Here is a 15306-nt window from a genome sequence, read left to right as displayed (position 1 = left end):
TCACTTTCTGGTTTTGGCTAAAAGCCCAAAGAATTTTTTGTTTCTTTAAAATCGAGTAATTTTATAAAATGGGTTTTGGTAATAGTCTGATTGAATAGTCTCAGGTATGCAGTACAGGCATACCTTGGAAATACTGTGGGTTTGGTTCCAGACCACCTCAATAAGTGAGTATCACAGCAGAGTGAGTTCTGGGAATTTTTTTGGTTTCCCAGTGCATATAAGAGTTGTGTTTACCCTATACTGTGGTCCATTAAGTGTGCAATAGCATTGTCTTAAAATGTATATAACTTAATTTAAAAATACTTTATTGCTAAAAAATGCTAACCATCATATGAATCTTCAGTGAATCATCTTTTTGCTGGCAGAGGGTTTGAAATATTGCAAGAATTGCCAAAATGTGACACAGATGGGAAATGAGCAAATGCTGTTGGAAAAATGACACCAGTGGAACTGCTTGATGCAAAGCGTAGTCAAACCAAGGAATGTCTGTACACTCTTTATGTATAGTTTAAAAAAAAAACTGTTTTGGGGGGGGTAAAATTTTCCTAAATTACAGTTTTTGGCATTTGTTCTGTTTACTTGACTTTTTTTTTTTTTTAATTATTTTTGGCTGAGTTGGGTCTTCATTGCTGCGTGCAGGCTTTCTCTAATTGCGGCCAGAGGGGGCTACTCTTTGTTGCAGTGCACGGGCTTCTTATTGCGGTGGATTCTCTTGTTGCGGAGCACGGACTCTAGGCACTCGGACTTCAGTAGTTGTGGTTCACGGGCTCTAGAGCGCAGGCTCAGTAGTTGTGGCTCACAGGCTTAGTTGCTCTGCGGCATGTAGGATCTTCCCGGCCAGGGATCGAACCCACGTCCCCTGCATTGGGAGGCGGACTGTCAACCACTGCGCGACCAGGGAAGTCCCTCTTGACTTGTTTTTAACAGGACCTTTGCCTATAATCTTCTGGCAGCTGTTGTAGTCCCTAACCATCCATGGTGATAAACTCCTTGGGATGTATCTCTGTAAGACACATTGGCCAGTTACTGCTCATGGAATAAATTTGGCCAGTTTCTGTTTTTGAATGGCTTGCAAACTAAGAATGGCCTTTCAATTTTTTTTTTTTTTTTAACATCTTTATTGGAGTATAATTGCTTTACAATGGTATGTTAGTTTCAGCTTCACAACAAAATGAATCAGTTATATATATACATATATTCCCATATCTCTTCCCGCTTGCGTCTCCCTCCCTCCCACCCTCCCTATCCCACCCCTCCAGGCGGTCACAAAGCACCGAGCTGATCTCCCTGTGCTATGCGGCTGCTTCCCACTAGCTATCTACCTTACGTTTGGTAGTGTATATATGTCCATGCCTCTTTATCGCTTTGTCACCGTTTACCCTTCCCCCTCCCCATAGCCTCAAGTCCATTCTCTAGTAAGTCTGTGTCTTTATTCCTGTTTCACCCCTAGGTTTTTCATGACATTTTTTTTTTTTTTAAATTCCATATATATGTGTTAGCATACGGTATTTGTCTCTCTCTTTCTGACTTACTTCACTCTGTATGACAGACTCTAGGTCTATCCACCTCATTACAAATAGCTCAATTTCGTCTCTTTTTATGGCTGAGTAATATTCCATTGTATATATGTGCCACATCTTCTTTATCCATTCATCCGATGATGGACACTTAGGTTGTTTCCATCTCTGGGCTATTGTAAATAGAGCTGCAATGAACATTTTGGAACATGACTCTTTTTGAATTATGGTTTTCTCAGGGTATATGCCCAGTAGTGGGATTGCTGGGTCATATGGTAGTTCTATTTGTAGCTTTTTAAGGAACCTCCATACTGTTCTCCACAGTGGCTGTATCAATTTACATTCCCACCAACAGTGTAAGAGGGTTCCCTTTTCTCCACACCCTCTCCAGCATTTATTGTTTGTAGATTTTTTGATGATGGCCATTCTGACTGGTGTGAGATGATATCTCATTGTAGTTTTGATTTGCATTTCTCTCATGATTAGTGATGTTGAGCATTCTTTCATGTGTTTGTTGGCACTCTGTATATCTTCTTTGGAGAAATGTCTATTTAGGTCTTCTGCCCATTTTTGGATTGGGTTGTTTGTTTTTTTGTTATTAAGCTGCATGAGCTGCTTATAAATTTTGGAGATCAATCCTTTGTCAGTTGCTTCATTTGCAAATATTTTCTCCCATTCTGAGGGTTGTCTTTTGGTCTTCTTTATGGTTTCCTTTGCTGCGCAAAAGCTTTTAAGTTTCATTAGGTCCCATTTGTTTACTCTTGTTTTTATTTCCATTTCTCTAGGAGGTGGGTCAAAAAGGACCTTGCTGTGATTTATGTCATAGAGTGTTCTGCCTATGTTTTCCTCTAAGAGTTTGATAGTTTCTGGCCTTACATTTAGGTCTTTAATCCATTTTGAGCTTATTTTTGTGTACGGTGTTAGGGAGTGATCTAATTTCATACTTTTACATGTAGCTGTCCAGTTTTCCCAGCACCACTTATTGAATAGGCTGTCCTTTCTCCACTGTACATTTCTGCCTCCTTTGTCAAAGATAAGGTGACCATCAATTTTTATATGGCTGAAAAAAGTTAAAATATTTCACTACATGTGAAGATTATATGAAATTCACATTCCGGTATCCACAAGTAAAGTTTTATTGGAAGACAGCCACATTCATTCATCTTCATGTATTGTCAGTTGCTGCTTTTTGCACTACAGTGGCAGAGTTGAGTAGTTGTGACAGACCATATGTGGTACCCTCATCACTTTGCACTACACTGCAAATCGCAGTGACTTAACTCCACGTTTTGAGTGCCACATCTATGACCTGTGTAAGAAAATATCCTCAAAGATGTAATACATAAAATCTCATTACACATAAGCATTAACAGGTGAATCAGTTTTTTTCTCGCATGTACAGATGAATCTTTAAAAAAATAGCACTTCAAATAAATTAAAAAGGACAACCATCAAGTGTTCAAATTGTGAAGAAATAGTTGAAAACCTAGACTCCAAGCTGCCAGGTGAATTGATTTAATGATGGAGGATCCCTAACTTTGAACCCTAATTAGGTGAAATGTTATACTCTTCCCAAAAGAAAGGTCTGTATTATAGAAAAAAATTTACTCAATAATCATCATAGTTTTACTTCATTAATAGAAATTTTATAGAGATTTGTTTCCTCTCTTTATGCTTACGTAATATCCTCAATTTTGCCTCTTGGCCGTTTACAGAAAAAGCTTACTGGCACATGCTGTAAATAAGGAAATAAAGCATTCAAATCCCATGGATAGGGTTTCAGCAAAACTCACAATGAAGAAAAAGTTATTTTATTTATAAAATAAATATTTTATGAGTATTTATGTATGTGTGAGGTCCTCTGGGCCAGTCCAGTGTACTATTACACTTCCATTGCTAAACGTGAGATTGACTGAAAGGAGGCCTGACTCCTTGTTGGATGCTTTGGGTATTACTTCCTGGTCAAGTAAAAATAGTGTTTTCTGGAATGCGCCAGCCTCAGAAACTCTTGGAAAACTGTCTCCCACCCCATTACCTGAAGCATAGCTGCTGCCTCAAAGGGACCCTCACTTCACAGAGACCCTTAAGTACCTGGACCTGAATCACCAGTGGCTCAGCTAAGTTAAAAGCTAATGGTATCCACTGTGCTGCTGTGGCTGTCCAACCTCAACGCCAGCTATACAGAGCTAAAGTGAATGTGGTTGGTCACTGCTCAGTGAGCTGAACTCAGGGGTGTTCTCGTAGGTCTGGTCATGAACAGTCACCTTTGCTGACTCTTGGGCCTGCCACTTCCAAGACTATTCAGGCAGATTAAAACACCCCTTTTAGAGGCCGTATGTTGTGGGAACAAATTGTGGCTGCTGGTTGGACCATCTGGGTCACTCATGTAGATGCCTGTGGTAAAGGCCAGTTCTCTGATATGACCTAGTAAAATCAAGGTGCTGATCAAGCCTGCACCACCCAGACTGCCCTCACACATGGCTACATGTCCACCATCATGGGCTGTGCACACAGTAAAGAACTCTTCCTCATGCATGGCAGACTTGTGACTCCTGCCAAAAGTCAGCCCATTTGTCTTGAGGTAGTTGAGGCCATATCACATAGACTGACTACTGATGGACTAACTACACCGGTCCTTTGGTCACCTTTTCAGGGTGGCTGATGGTGCCTCAGCACTGTTGACACACTTTTAGGTTACAATGTTGCTGTCCCAGTCGGATCAACTGACTGTGGCCACACAACTGTAGCCCTTCAAGCTAGTATGTCATATGTGTCATGTTCTTAGTTTTCCGGACCACTTGCAATCTAGCAATGTAGCACTTCTTGTTACAAAGGCCACCTGGCAATGAGCCCATAGGGTATTTGATGGCTATTTCACAGCTGCCTACCATCCACAGATATCTAGCACTCTTGAGCTTTAAAAAGGTTTCTGACTTTGTCACCCTCACCTCCTGTACTACATACCTTACTGGGTCACAGAATATGGCAATCCCCAAAAAGGATCATCTCATCTTGGCTGCCTCCAGGATGATAATCAGGACAGAAGGTCTAGGTCAAAGTAGGGATAACTGGAGAAAATATGAAATTATAGGTACAGATTTTGTGGCAGTGGAGGGAAGACAACCATGGCACCTGGGAAGAAAACAACTTAGATCCCAGGGAAGGGGAACAATTAATGCACTCTTTCACCCCTAGGTCATCAGTTCTCAACCGTGGGCCTATTGGTATTTTAGGCTGGATAATTCATAGTTGTGAGGGACTGTCCTGTGCATTTTGGGACATTTCGCAGTATCGCTGGCCTCAACCCACTAGATGCCAGTAGCACCTTTCTCCAAGTTGTGACAAAAATGTTTTCAGACATTGCCAAATGTCCCCCATGGGGCAAAATTTCCCCCAGTTGAGAACCACTACTTTTCATCTAAAACTGCTACCTGAATAAAGTGGCAGTTGCAGCTAACAGTCTGACTTGCTACTGACTTGTCATTTCTGTCCATGTGCTATGTAAACAGGAAAATTCATATAGACATGGTTGGTCCTGAACTATTCTGCTGTGCCTGGTGCCATCAACAGCAGCTTCCAAATGCAAATGAGTACAAATGTACAAACAGAACAACACGATCTTGATTCAGTCTGGCTGATCACATGCTTTTTTAAAACAATTGAAATATAGTTGATATGCTAGTTTCAGGAGCATTACATAGTGATTTGACATTTGCATATATTATGAAACAATCACCACAATAAGTTACTAAACTATTCCGAAAGTTATTACAATACTGACCATATTCCTTATGCTGTATGTTATATCCTCATGGCTTATTTACTTTATAACTGGAGGTTTGTACCCCTTAGTCCCCTTCACCTATTCTGCTCCCCACTCCCCGGCAACCACAGAAAACTAGTTCTCTGTATCTAAGTCTTTTTGTTGTTTGTTTCTTAGATTACACTTACAAGTGAGATCATATATTTATCTCTGTCTGACTTATTTCACTTAGCATAATACCCTCTAAATCCATCCATGTTGTCACAAATAGCAAGATTTTTTTGATGTCTAAGTAATATTCCATTGTATGTATATACCACATCTTTATCCATTCACCTATTGTAAAAATGCAGTGAACACTGGTGCACATATCTTTTCAAATTAGTAAATACCCAGAAGTGAAATTGCTGGATCATATGCTAGTTCTGTCTTCAGTTTTTTGAGGAAACTTCGTACTGTTTTCATAGTCACTGCACCAATTGACAATCCCACCAGCAATGCATAAGGGTTTCTTTTTCTCCATATCCCAGATACTTGTTATTTGTTGTCTTTTTTGATGATAGCCATTCTGACAGGTGTGAAGTGTGGTTTTGATATGCATTTCCCTGACAATGATGTTAAGCATTTTTTCATGTGTCTGTTGGCCATCTGTATGTCTTCTTTGGAAAAATGTCTATTCAGATCCTCTGCCCATTTAAAAATTGGCTTTTTCTTTTTTTTAAAAAAAATGTTGAGTTGTATGAGTTCTGTGTATATTTTGGATATTAACCTCTTACTGAATATATTATTTGCAAATATACTTTCCCATTCAGTAGGCTGGCTTTTTGTTTTGTTGATGATTTCCTCTGCTGTGCAAAAGCTTTTTAGTTTGATGTTGTCCCATTTGTTTATTTTGGCCTTCACTTCCCTTGCCTGAGAAGATAGATCCAAAAAAATATTGCTAAGACCAATGTCAAAGAGCATACTGCCTATGTTTTCTTCTAAGAGGAGTTTTATGGTTTCAGGTCTTATATTTAGGTCTTTAATCCATTTTGAATTTATTTTTGTATATGGTGTGAGGAAGTAGTCCAGTTTGATTCTTCTGTATGTAGCTGTCCAGTTTTCCTGACACTATTATTGAAGAGGCTGTCTTTTCCCTATTGTATGTTCTTGCCTCCTTTGTCATAGACTAATTGCCCATTTAAGTGTGGGTTTATTTCTGGGCTCTCTATTCTGTTCCATTGATCTGTGTGTCTGTTTTTGTGCCAGTACCATACTGTTTTAATGACTGTAGCTTTGTAATTAGTTTGAAATCAGGGAGTGTGATACCTCCAGCTTTGTCCTTTCTCTAGATTGCTTTGACTATTCAGGGTCTTTTGTGTTTCTATACAGATTTTAGAATTATTTGTTTTAGCTCTGTGAAAAATGCCTTTGGTATTTTGATAGGGATTGCACTGAATCTGTAGATTGTCTTGGGTTGTATGGTCATTTTAACAATATGAATTCTTCCAATCCATGAGCATCGTGTACCTTTTAATTTGTTTGTGTTGTCATTTTCTTTCATCAGTGTCTTATAATTTTCAGAGTATAAGTCTTTTACTTCTTTGGTTAGATTTATTCCAAGATAATTTATTTCTTTTGATGTAATTGTAAATGGGATTGTTTTCTTAACTTCTCTTTCTGGTAGTTCATTATTCATGTATAGAAGTGCAACAGATTTCTGTATATTAATTTTGTATCTTGCAGCTTTACTGAATTTATTAGTTCTAACACATTTTTGGTTGCATCTTTATGATTTTCCATATAGAATCGTGTCACCTGCAAACAGTTTTACTTTTTCCTTTCTAAGTTGGATTTTTATTTCTTTTCTTTTCTTTTTTTTTTTTGGTCTGATTGCTGTGGCTGGGATTTTCAATACTATGTTGAATAAAAGTGGTGAGAGTGGGCTTCCTTGTCTTGTTCCTGATCTTAGAGGAAATGCTTTCAGTTTTTCACCTTTGAGTATGATGTTGGCTGTCAGTTTGTCATAGATGGCCTATATTATGTTGGGGTACATTCCCTCTATACCCACTTTGTGGATAGTGTTTATCATAAATGAATGTTGAGTTTTTGTTAAAAGCTTTTCCTGCATCTATTGAGATTATCATGATTTTTCTTCAATTTGTTAATGTGTATCACATTGACTGATTTGTGGGATAAATCCCACTTGATCATGGTATATGATCCTTTTAATGTGTTGTTAAATTTGGTTTGCTAACCTTTTGTTGAGGATTTTTGCATCTATGATATTGGCCTGTAATTTTCTTTTTTTGTGTGTCTTTGGTTTTGGTATCCAGGTGGTGCTGGCCTCATAGAATGAGTTCAGAACCATTCTTTCCTCTTCAACTTTTTGAAATACTTTGAGAAGATTAGGCGTTAACTCTTCTTTAAATGTTTGGTAGAATTAACCTGTAAAGCCATCTGGTCCTGGACTTGTTTTGTTGGGAGTTTTTTTTAAAATTACTGATTCAATTTCATTACTGGTAATTGGTCTGTTCATAGTTTCTATTTCTTCCTGATTCATTCTTGGGAGGTTGTATGTTTCTAGGAATTTATCCATTTCTTCTAGGTTGCCCATTTTAGTGGCATGTAATTGATGTAGTAGTATCTTATGATCCTTTGTATTTCTGTTCTCTTCAAAGAATCAGCACTTAGTTTTATTGTTTTTTAACTCTCTATTTCATTTGCTTCCACTCTTGCCTTGAAGAATTCTTTCCTTCCATTAACTTTTGGGTTTTTTTGTTCTTCTTTTCCTAGTTCCTTTAGGTATAAGGTTAGGTTGTTTATTTGAGATTTTTCTTGTTTCCTATGGTAGGCTTGTATTGCTATAAATATCTCTCTTAGAACTGCTTTTGCTGCATCCCATAGGTCTTGGATTGTGTTTCCATTTTTATTTGTCTCCAGGTATTTTTTTATTTCCTCTTTGATTTCTTCAGTTGTTTAGTAGTATGTTGTTTAGTCTGCATGTGTGTTTTTGCAGTTTTTTTCTTGCAGTTGATTTCTAGTCTCATACCTTTGTGGTCAGAAAAGGTGCTTGGTATTATTTCAGTTTTCTTAAATTTATTGAGACTTGTTTTGTGGCCTATCCTGGAGAATATTCCATGTCAGGTGAAGAGAATTCTATTTTTGGATGAAATGTTTTGTAGATATCTATTAATTCCATCTGGTCTTATGTGTTATTTAAGGTCAGTGTTGCCTTTATTGATTTTCTGTCTGGATGATCTTCCCATTGATATAAGTGGGGTATTAAAGTCCCCTACTATTATTGTATTACTGTCAGTTTCTCCCTGTATGTTAATATTTGTTTTATGTATTTAGATGCTCCTAAATGCTGGATGCATATATATTTACAATTGTTATATTTTCCTGTTGGACTGACCCCTTTATCATTACATACTGCCCTTCTTTGTCTCTTGTTACAGTCTTTGTTTTGAACTCTATTTTGTCTGATGTAAGTATTGCTCCCCCAGCTTTCTTTTCCTTTTCATTTGTACAGAATCTTTTTTCATCCCTTCACTTTCAGTCTGTGTGTCTTTAGACATGAAGTGAGTCTTTTTTTGGCTGTGCCACGCAGTATGCAGGATCTTAGTCCCCTGACCAGGGATCAAACCTGTGCCCCCTGCAGTGGAAGTGCAGAGTCCTAAGCAGGGAAGTCCCTGGAGTCTCTTGTAGGCAGCATATATATGTGTTTTGTTTTTTTGAGTTTTAAAAAATCTAATCAGTCACTCTGTCTCTTGGTTGGAACATTTAGTTCACTTACATTTAACGTAATTATTGATAGATATGTACCTACTGCCATTCTGTTAATTGTTTTGGGGTTGTTTTTGTAGTTCTTTTTCGTTCCTTCTTGTTTTGCTCTCTTCAGTTGTGATTTGATGACTGTATTTACTGTTATGTTTGCATTCCTTTCTCTTTTGTGTATGTGTATCTATTTTAGGTTTTTCGTTTGTGGTTACCACGTGTGTATGTGTGTGCATAAATTTATGATCTCTTATGTTTGAACACATTCTAACCACCCTACATTTTTACTCCCCACCACATTTAATGTTTTTGATGTCATACTTTACTTATTTTTGTTTTGTGTATCCCTGACTACTTATTGTGGATACAGATGATTTTTCTACTTTTGTCTTTTAATCTTTCTACTAGCTTTGTAAGTGTTGATCTACTGCTTTCACTGTTTTGCCGTTACTGATGAGATTTTTCCCTTCATAATTTTCATTTTCTGTCTGTGGCCTTTTCTACTTAGAGAAGTCCCTTTAACATTTCTTGTAAAGCTGGTTTAGTTGTGCTGAACTCTTGGCTTTTCCTTGTCTGTAAAACTTTCTCTCTCCTTCAAATGTGAATGAGAACCTTGCTTGGTAGAGCATGCTTGGTTGTAGGGGTTTTCTTTTCATCACTTTGAATATATCGTGCCACTCCCTTCCGGCCTATGATTGTGATATACCTCCTGTTTGTGGGTCATCAGCCCGGGGTGTGGGTCCTGACTATACTGAGTCTACACCCCTCATACCCATCTTGTTGGATTCCTTCTTTATGTCTTTAGTTGTGGAAAATCTTTTCTGCTAGTCTTTCGGTTGTCTGCATAGATAGTTGCTCTGTAAGTAGTTGTAATTTTGGTGTGTCTGTGGGAGGAGGCAAGTTCAGGCCTGATGGTAGTAGTCCTTATTGCTAAATACTAAAGAAAAAAAGCTTACTTTCTGCAGCTGAGCACCAGCTTGAGTGATTTGGGTCCTGGCTTTGTGGGGAACATCAGTGTGAGGAGTCTGCTTAGCAGCTCTATTTGTGAATGTGTATCTCTCAAATAGAATATGATATAGAGGCCATCCATTCCCATCCAGCAGGGATAGCCTGACACACATGCATAGGGGCAGTCGTCCCACTTGGTAGTTAGTCTTATAGATGCACAGTGTCTTGGTGTCCTATTTTCTGTTGCTCTCTGACCTTGCCCCCAATTCCCTCATTGCAGTGGACAACTAGGCTTTTTCATAGCCCAGGCTTTTTCATAGCCAGGCCCCTCTGGCCAGCAAAGATGCAGGCCTTTGCCTGCACCCCCGCATTCATCTTCCCTAGAGTGCTCTGTACGTACAGAATAATCGGATACTTTATTTATCACCACATTTATCTTTTAAAAGCTTTGATGTTTTATATGTCTAAAGAGAAGACACCACTGTTTCCCTAGCATAAGCTTAGGCATAGTACTGCACTGAAGAGTTAGCCACATGCTCTAAGGCTCTTTTGAATTAACAACTCTGCTCTAAAGCTGCTGGCCACATGGTGGCCTGAGAAACAATGTGGTGGGCCTCAGTGATCCTTTGAGTCTGAGCTCTATCATCAATCATCTATTAAAAACCTGGATATGATTGGAGAGATAAATGTAGTTGTTTCTTATTTTAACTGTAAAGAAGTTACTAAATGTGGGCCAATATTTTTGTATTAAGAGATTGTCAGTCAATTCCTGTTAAAAGAGGACAGGTAACTGGCAGGTAATGCTCCTTTCTGAATAATGAATTTGAATCATTACTTTGCCTGAAAAAAGTTTCATTGAGTTGCCTTATTTGTAGTATTTGTAGATAAATAAACAGTCCATGGTGTACATACAATTAAGATTCCTTTAAAAATCCAAAATGTGTCCCAGACTCTGAAATATCAATTTATTGGCGTAAGTAGTTGAGCTGATCTATTAGACTCCAAAATACTAAAATAATGTTTTGTACTGCATGTGTATGAAAATCTCAGCTTAAGATTGCTTTGCTGTTGCCAAGAGCACAGCTCTACAGACACAGATCTTTTCAAGATCTGATGTTCCAAGCATTCAAATATTTCCTATTAAACTAAAAAAGGAATCCCCATTAATGGATCAGTCCATGTTTGAGTTTCTAGGTAACATCAATATGAATTGCCTATATAAAACTGAGAAGCCAAGCACGAATCTTCTTCTTTTTTTAAATTGTCTTTTTTTTTTTTTTTTAAATATATTTTTGGCTGTGTTGGGTCTTTGTTGCTGCACGTGGGCTTTCTCTAGTTGCAGTGAGCGGCGGCTACTCTTCGTTGCAGTGTGCGTGTTTCTCATTGCAGTGGCTTCTCTTGTGGAGCCACGGGCTCTAGGCTTGCAGGCTCAGTAGTTGTGGTGCACGGGCTTAGTTGCTCTGCGGCATGTGGGATCTTCCCAGACCAGGGCTTGAACCCATGTCCCCTGCATTGGCAGGCGGCATCTTCCCAGACCAGGGCTTGAACCCATGTCCCCTGCATTGGCAGGCAGATTCTTAACCACTGCGCCACCAGGGAAGCCCCTTCTTTTCTTCTTGAAAGGAATAAATTCAAGGCTTTGTTCTCTGCAATTCATTCTAATAATAACTATTATATTTGAGAAGTTACAACTTTTTACAATAAAACAAATCAATTCTACTTGTTTAACTGTTAAAGAGAAATGTATCACTTTAGCAAAACAAATATAAAAAGTACTGAATCGGGAATGAGTAGAGCTAGGTTTTGCTTTAGGCTTTGCCATACCTTTATGACCTTAGGCAAATCATTTAACCTCTGCAGGTTGAGCTCTGATCCTCAGACTTTTTCTGTGGTTTAACAGGATGAGACTGCAATTAGGTGAAAAGCCCCTAGATGGTGGTGTTGTTCTGAGTTAGGCTTTGTATTTCCCCCCTCTGTAACTACAGTGAAATAAAAAGGAGTAGGTTAGAAAATTATTTCCTATTTAGTTCTGAAAAATTCACTGTTAAGCATTCGTTTAAAATGGCATTCAGAATGGCACTGAATTATGAATCATATGGTCCATGTACATCTGACATTAATTAAAAAGAATAAACCATTAATGATTATACCAAATATCCCCTTATAATTAGCCTATATCATCACTATTTCTCTACGTATATTTATCTAAGCTTAAGAAGCTGAACAAAAACTATAAACAATTATTGTTAAGAGTACTGATATATAACAAACCCTATAGAAAAATATATTTTTTCAAATGCCATTTCTAAAATTTTGATAAATGTACTGATTTTTCTTTCATTATGAATGTTTTAGACTGTATTAAAAACCTGTGATTTCCATGAGCACAAATGACAGCCATATAAGCAAGGGCATCTTTTAAAGAAATCTGCTTTTAGTGTTCAAAAGGGTAAGAATAACATATTAAATGACTTCGCTAGTTTTAACCCACCAAAGAAAAAGGATTTGGAGATTCTAGTTTGAGGAGGATTGGATGAGCATTAGGTTTTCAACTAAAATTCCTGAAAGGAACAAGAATACATTTCTATTTCTTCACTAGGAAATTCACTGAGTATAAAAATCATGTTCAGTCAATATACAGAATAAGAAAGTACCTATGAAGGGGCTTCCCTGGTGGTGCAGTGGTTAAGAATCTGCCTGCCAATGCAGGGGACACGGGTTTGATCCCTGGTCTGGGAAGATCCCACATGCCGCGGAGCAACTAAGCCCGTGCGCCACAACTACTGAGCCTGTGCTCTGGAGCCCATGAGCCACAACTACTGAAGCCTGTGCACCTAGAGCCCATGCTCTGCAACAAGAGAAGCCACCGCAATGAGAAGCCCGGGCACCACAACGAAGAGTAGCCCCTGCTCGCCGGAACTAGAGAAAGCTTGTGCACAGCAACAAAGACCCAACGCAGCCAAAAATAAAATAAATAAAATAGATAAATTAAAAAAAAAAAGCACCTATGAAAAACCTACACCATGCTACACTTCTTTTTTACTTCTTGTCAGTTGAGTAGGTAATAAATGGCAAACAAAAAATGTAGCATGATGGAATGGAAGACATAAAACTGCAAATTTTGTGTCAATAAAGAGGAAAGATATTGGAGCATATTGGATCCAAGATAGTATCACTATTATGTGAAAATTGTCCAACCAGCCAGCCAATCAACCAACCAAAAACCCTCTATTGAGCCTATATGGTGCAAAGGGCTGGAGATATAAGATACCAACTCTGTTCTCAAAAACCTCAGTCTAATATGTATGAGAAAAGGACTTTGAAAAGTTCAGTTCGGTTTATTATAGTGTCAAGTAGATTTACAACTATTGCACTTATCATTCTGCTGACAGAGGCCAAAATTTAAAAGGAATATTTTTCTCCAGTAAAGCTAGGTTTTCATGATCTTTGATATAAGATGTTAAAATTACACAGGCAAAGAAATATACCTTATGTCCTATCCCAGACACTACCCCCCACTTCTCTCTTTCCTGCTGTTGTACAAGCTTGCTGCAAATAGGAATTTAGTTGGGATACTATGCTTTAAGTCATCCATTTCTTATGAAATAACTTGAGTGAAATTTGACCAGTTTTCTTTATACTGTCCTCTTTACCCAAAACATGTAGAACAGCCCCCATATTCCAAAATCAATTTTAACCATATACTGGGAAATGAACTTTAATAAAAGACAGAGAAAATATCTCCTCCCTTACAGAACCCCACGTGGTGTTCACATGATGGTTTCACCACTTACTGCCTAACTTTGAATTCAGACAGTGGAAACAAAAACAAAAGCTAAAAAGTGGCCCAGCATATGAAACTCTTCTCAAAAATAGAAGAAAGTTATGAACATAGTTGGGAAAGTGTTTTACATTTTCAATGAAGTTCTGTTCCATTGATCTGTTCGGAAGATTGTCTTCGACCTATTTGGCTTTAGCCCATAAACTGTAATTGATTCAGTGTTGCAAGGAACCACTTTTATCTTAAGCCTGGAATGCATAACAATGGATAGCAGGGAAGTGGTTTTTTATTTACTCTAATAACTGTGCAGGGAAGAGCTGGAGAAAAAAGAAAACAACCCCAAAAGTATCAGCCTTCAGATTCTCAAATTATTTTTCGCTCTGATTATACTTGGAAGAATGAGCTGGGGGTTTGGCATTGTTTTCCATCTTAACAGTTGCTCTGTATTCTGAGATATATGTGATTCATAATGTACCACTATAACAAGACATAGTTTTATATATTACTGGGGTAACTCAAAGAAAATGAATTTTTCTTTGGGTACCAGTAATTGTCAAAAGAATGATTGCAGATTCAGAAAATGTGCTTATAATAACCCTGTTAACATAAAGTATACACAGAGGAAAGAAATTAAGTACTGTAGGTATGTGGAAGGGTTAGTTGTATTAGCAAGGCATTTCAGGATGGTTTTGGTTCTTTTGACTAAGATACATCAAATTTCAACACCTTTCAAACACTGGGACAAAGGGGAAACACCTGCTACCACAGGCGCATGTGGTGACTGTGAGCTGATTCACCATGTGCTCACAAAGGCTCCCACTAGTCAATGAACTACCCTCTCCTGGAGCAAGGCTTTGCTCCAGTAATAAGGATAATGTGCTCAAGCTGTTAGAATTAATTTGAATATCAGTAATGAAATTTAGGTTACCAACCATGGCCTGATAGTTATGTAGAATAACAAATATCCTCTTTTAAAACTAAAGTAGAAAATGAAGAAGCAGGTTAATTTACTTGTGCTGATGAACACAGAGGTCCCAGTGCAACTTCTGCTTCTAAGTGTCCTCATGCTGCCCTGTCACCAGACACTTTCCCGGGGGAAGGGTCTGCCTGCCTTGCTAATCCTGCTTGATGTCCTCCTTGGTAGAAATGTGCTCATGGGTTTCCGTGCGCACGTTTCTACTGTGAATGAAAGCTAACTACAAAATCAGATGTTTTCTGCTTTCAGAAAGTTCTAGTATACCATGTACAGCATAGATATTTCTTTCAGTTTAAAAAAATAGTGCAAAAACATATCTGATAGTCAAAGTGATAGTTCAAGTGAGTTCTTGTGCCAAGGAACACAGTCAAGCTTCACCTTTAGCCGACTTGTAAAAACTGAATGTAGGTTTTGGGAAATATTCCAGATTTTCCCATCAATTCTCCACTCATCCAGTCATCATCTACAGATTCCAGCTCTGTTATTATGTCTCCAGCCTGTAAGAAGACAGGAATTGAAAATAATTATTAGTTTCTATTGAGGATAAGCATGGTAAGCAGCC

At 38.1% G+C, this 15306-nt stretch overlaps 1 protein-coding gene across 8 annotated transcripts in view; it reads right to left on the bottom strand.

Moving 5' to 3' along the window:
* Positions 1-12661: 12661 nt before the first annotated feature.
* Positions 12662-15306, bottom strand: part of SH3D19 (SH3 domain containing 19) — a 181550-nt gene continuing 178905 nt past the window's right edge. For 4 of the 8 annotated variants that reach the window (XM_082838663.1, XM_082838666.1, XM_082838665.1 and 1 more), the window contains one exon: positions 12662-15241. In XM_082838663.1, coding sequence (XP_082694789.1) covers positions 15125-15241 — 117 coding nt within the window. In that variant the 3' untranslated portion in view covers positions 12662-15124. The remainder of the gene's footprint in view (positions 15242-15306) is intronic. The other 4 variants (XM_082838664.1, XM_082838668.1, XM_082838671.1 and 1 more) reach the window with 2 other exon arrangements.

This window comes from Leucopleurus acutus (assembly GCF_964270905.1).
Source record: "Leucopleurus acutus genome assembly, chromosome: 4".
In the NCBI taxonomy this organism is placed as follows: domain Eukaryota; kingdom Metazoa; phylum Chordata; class Mammalia; order Artiodactyla; family Delphinidae; genus Leucopleurus; species Leucopleurus acutus.
This window is presented reverse-complemented; position numbering and strand designations above follow the sequence as displayed.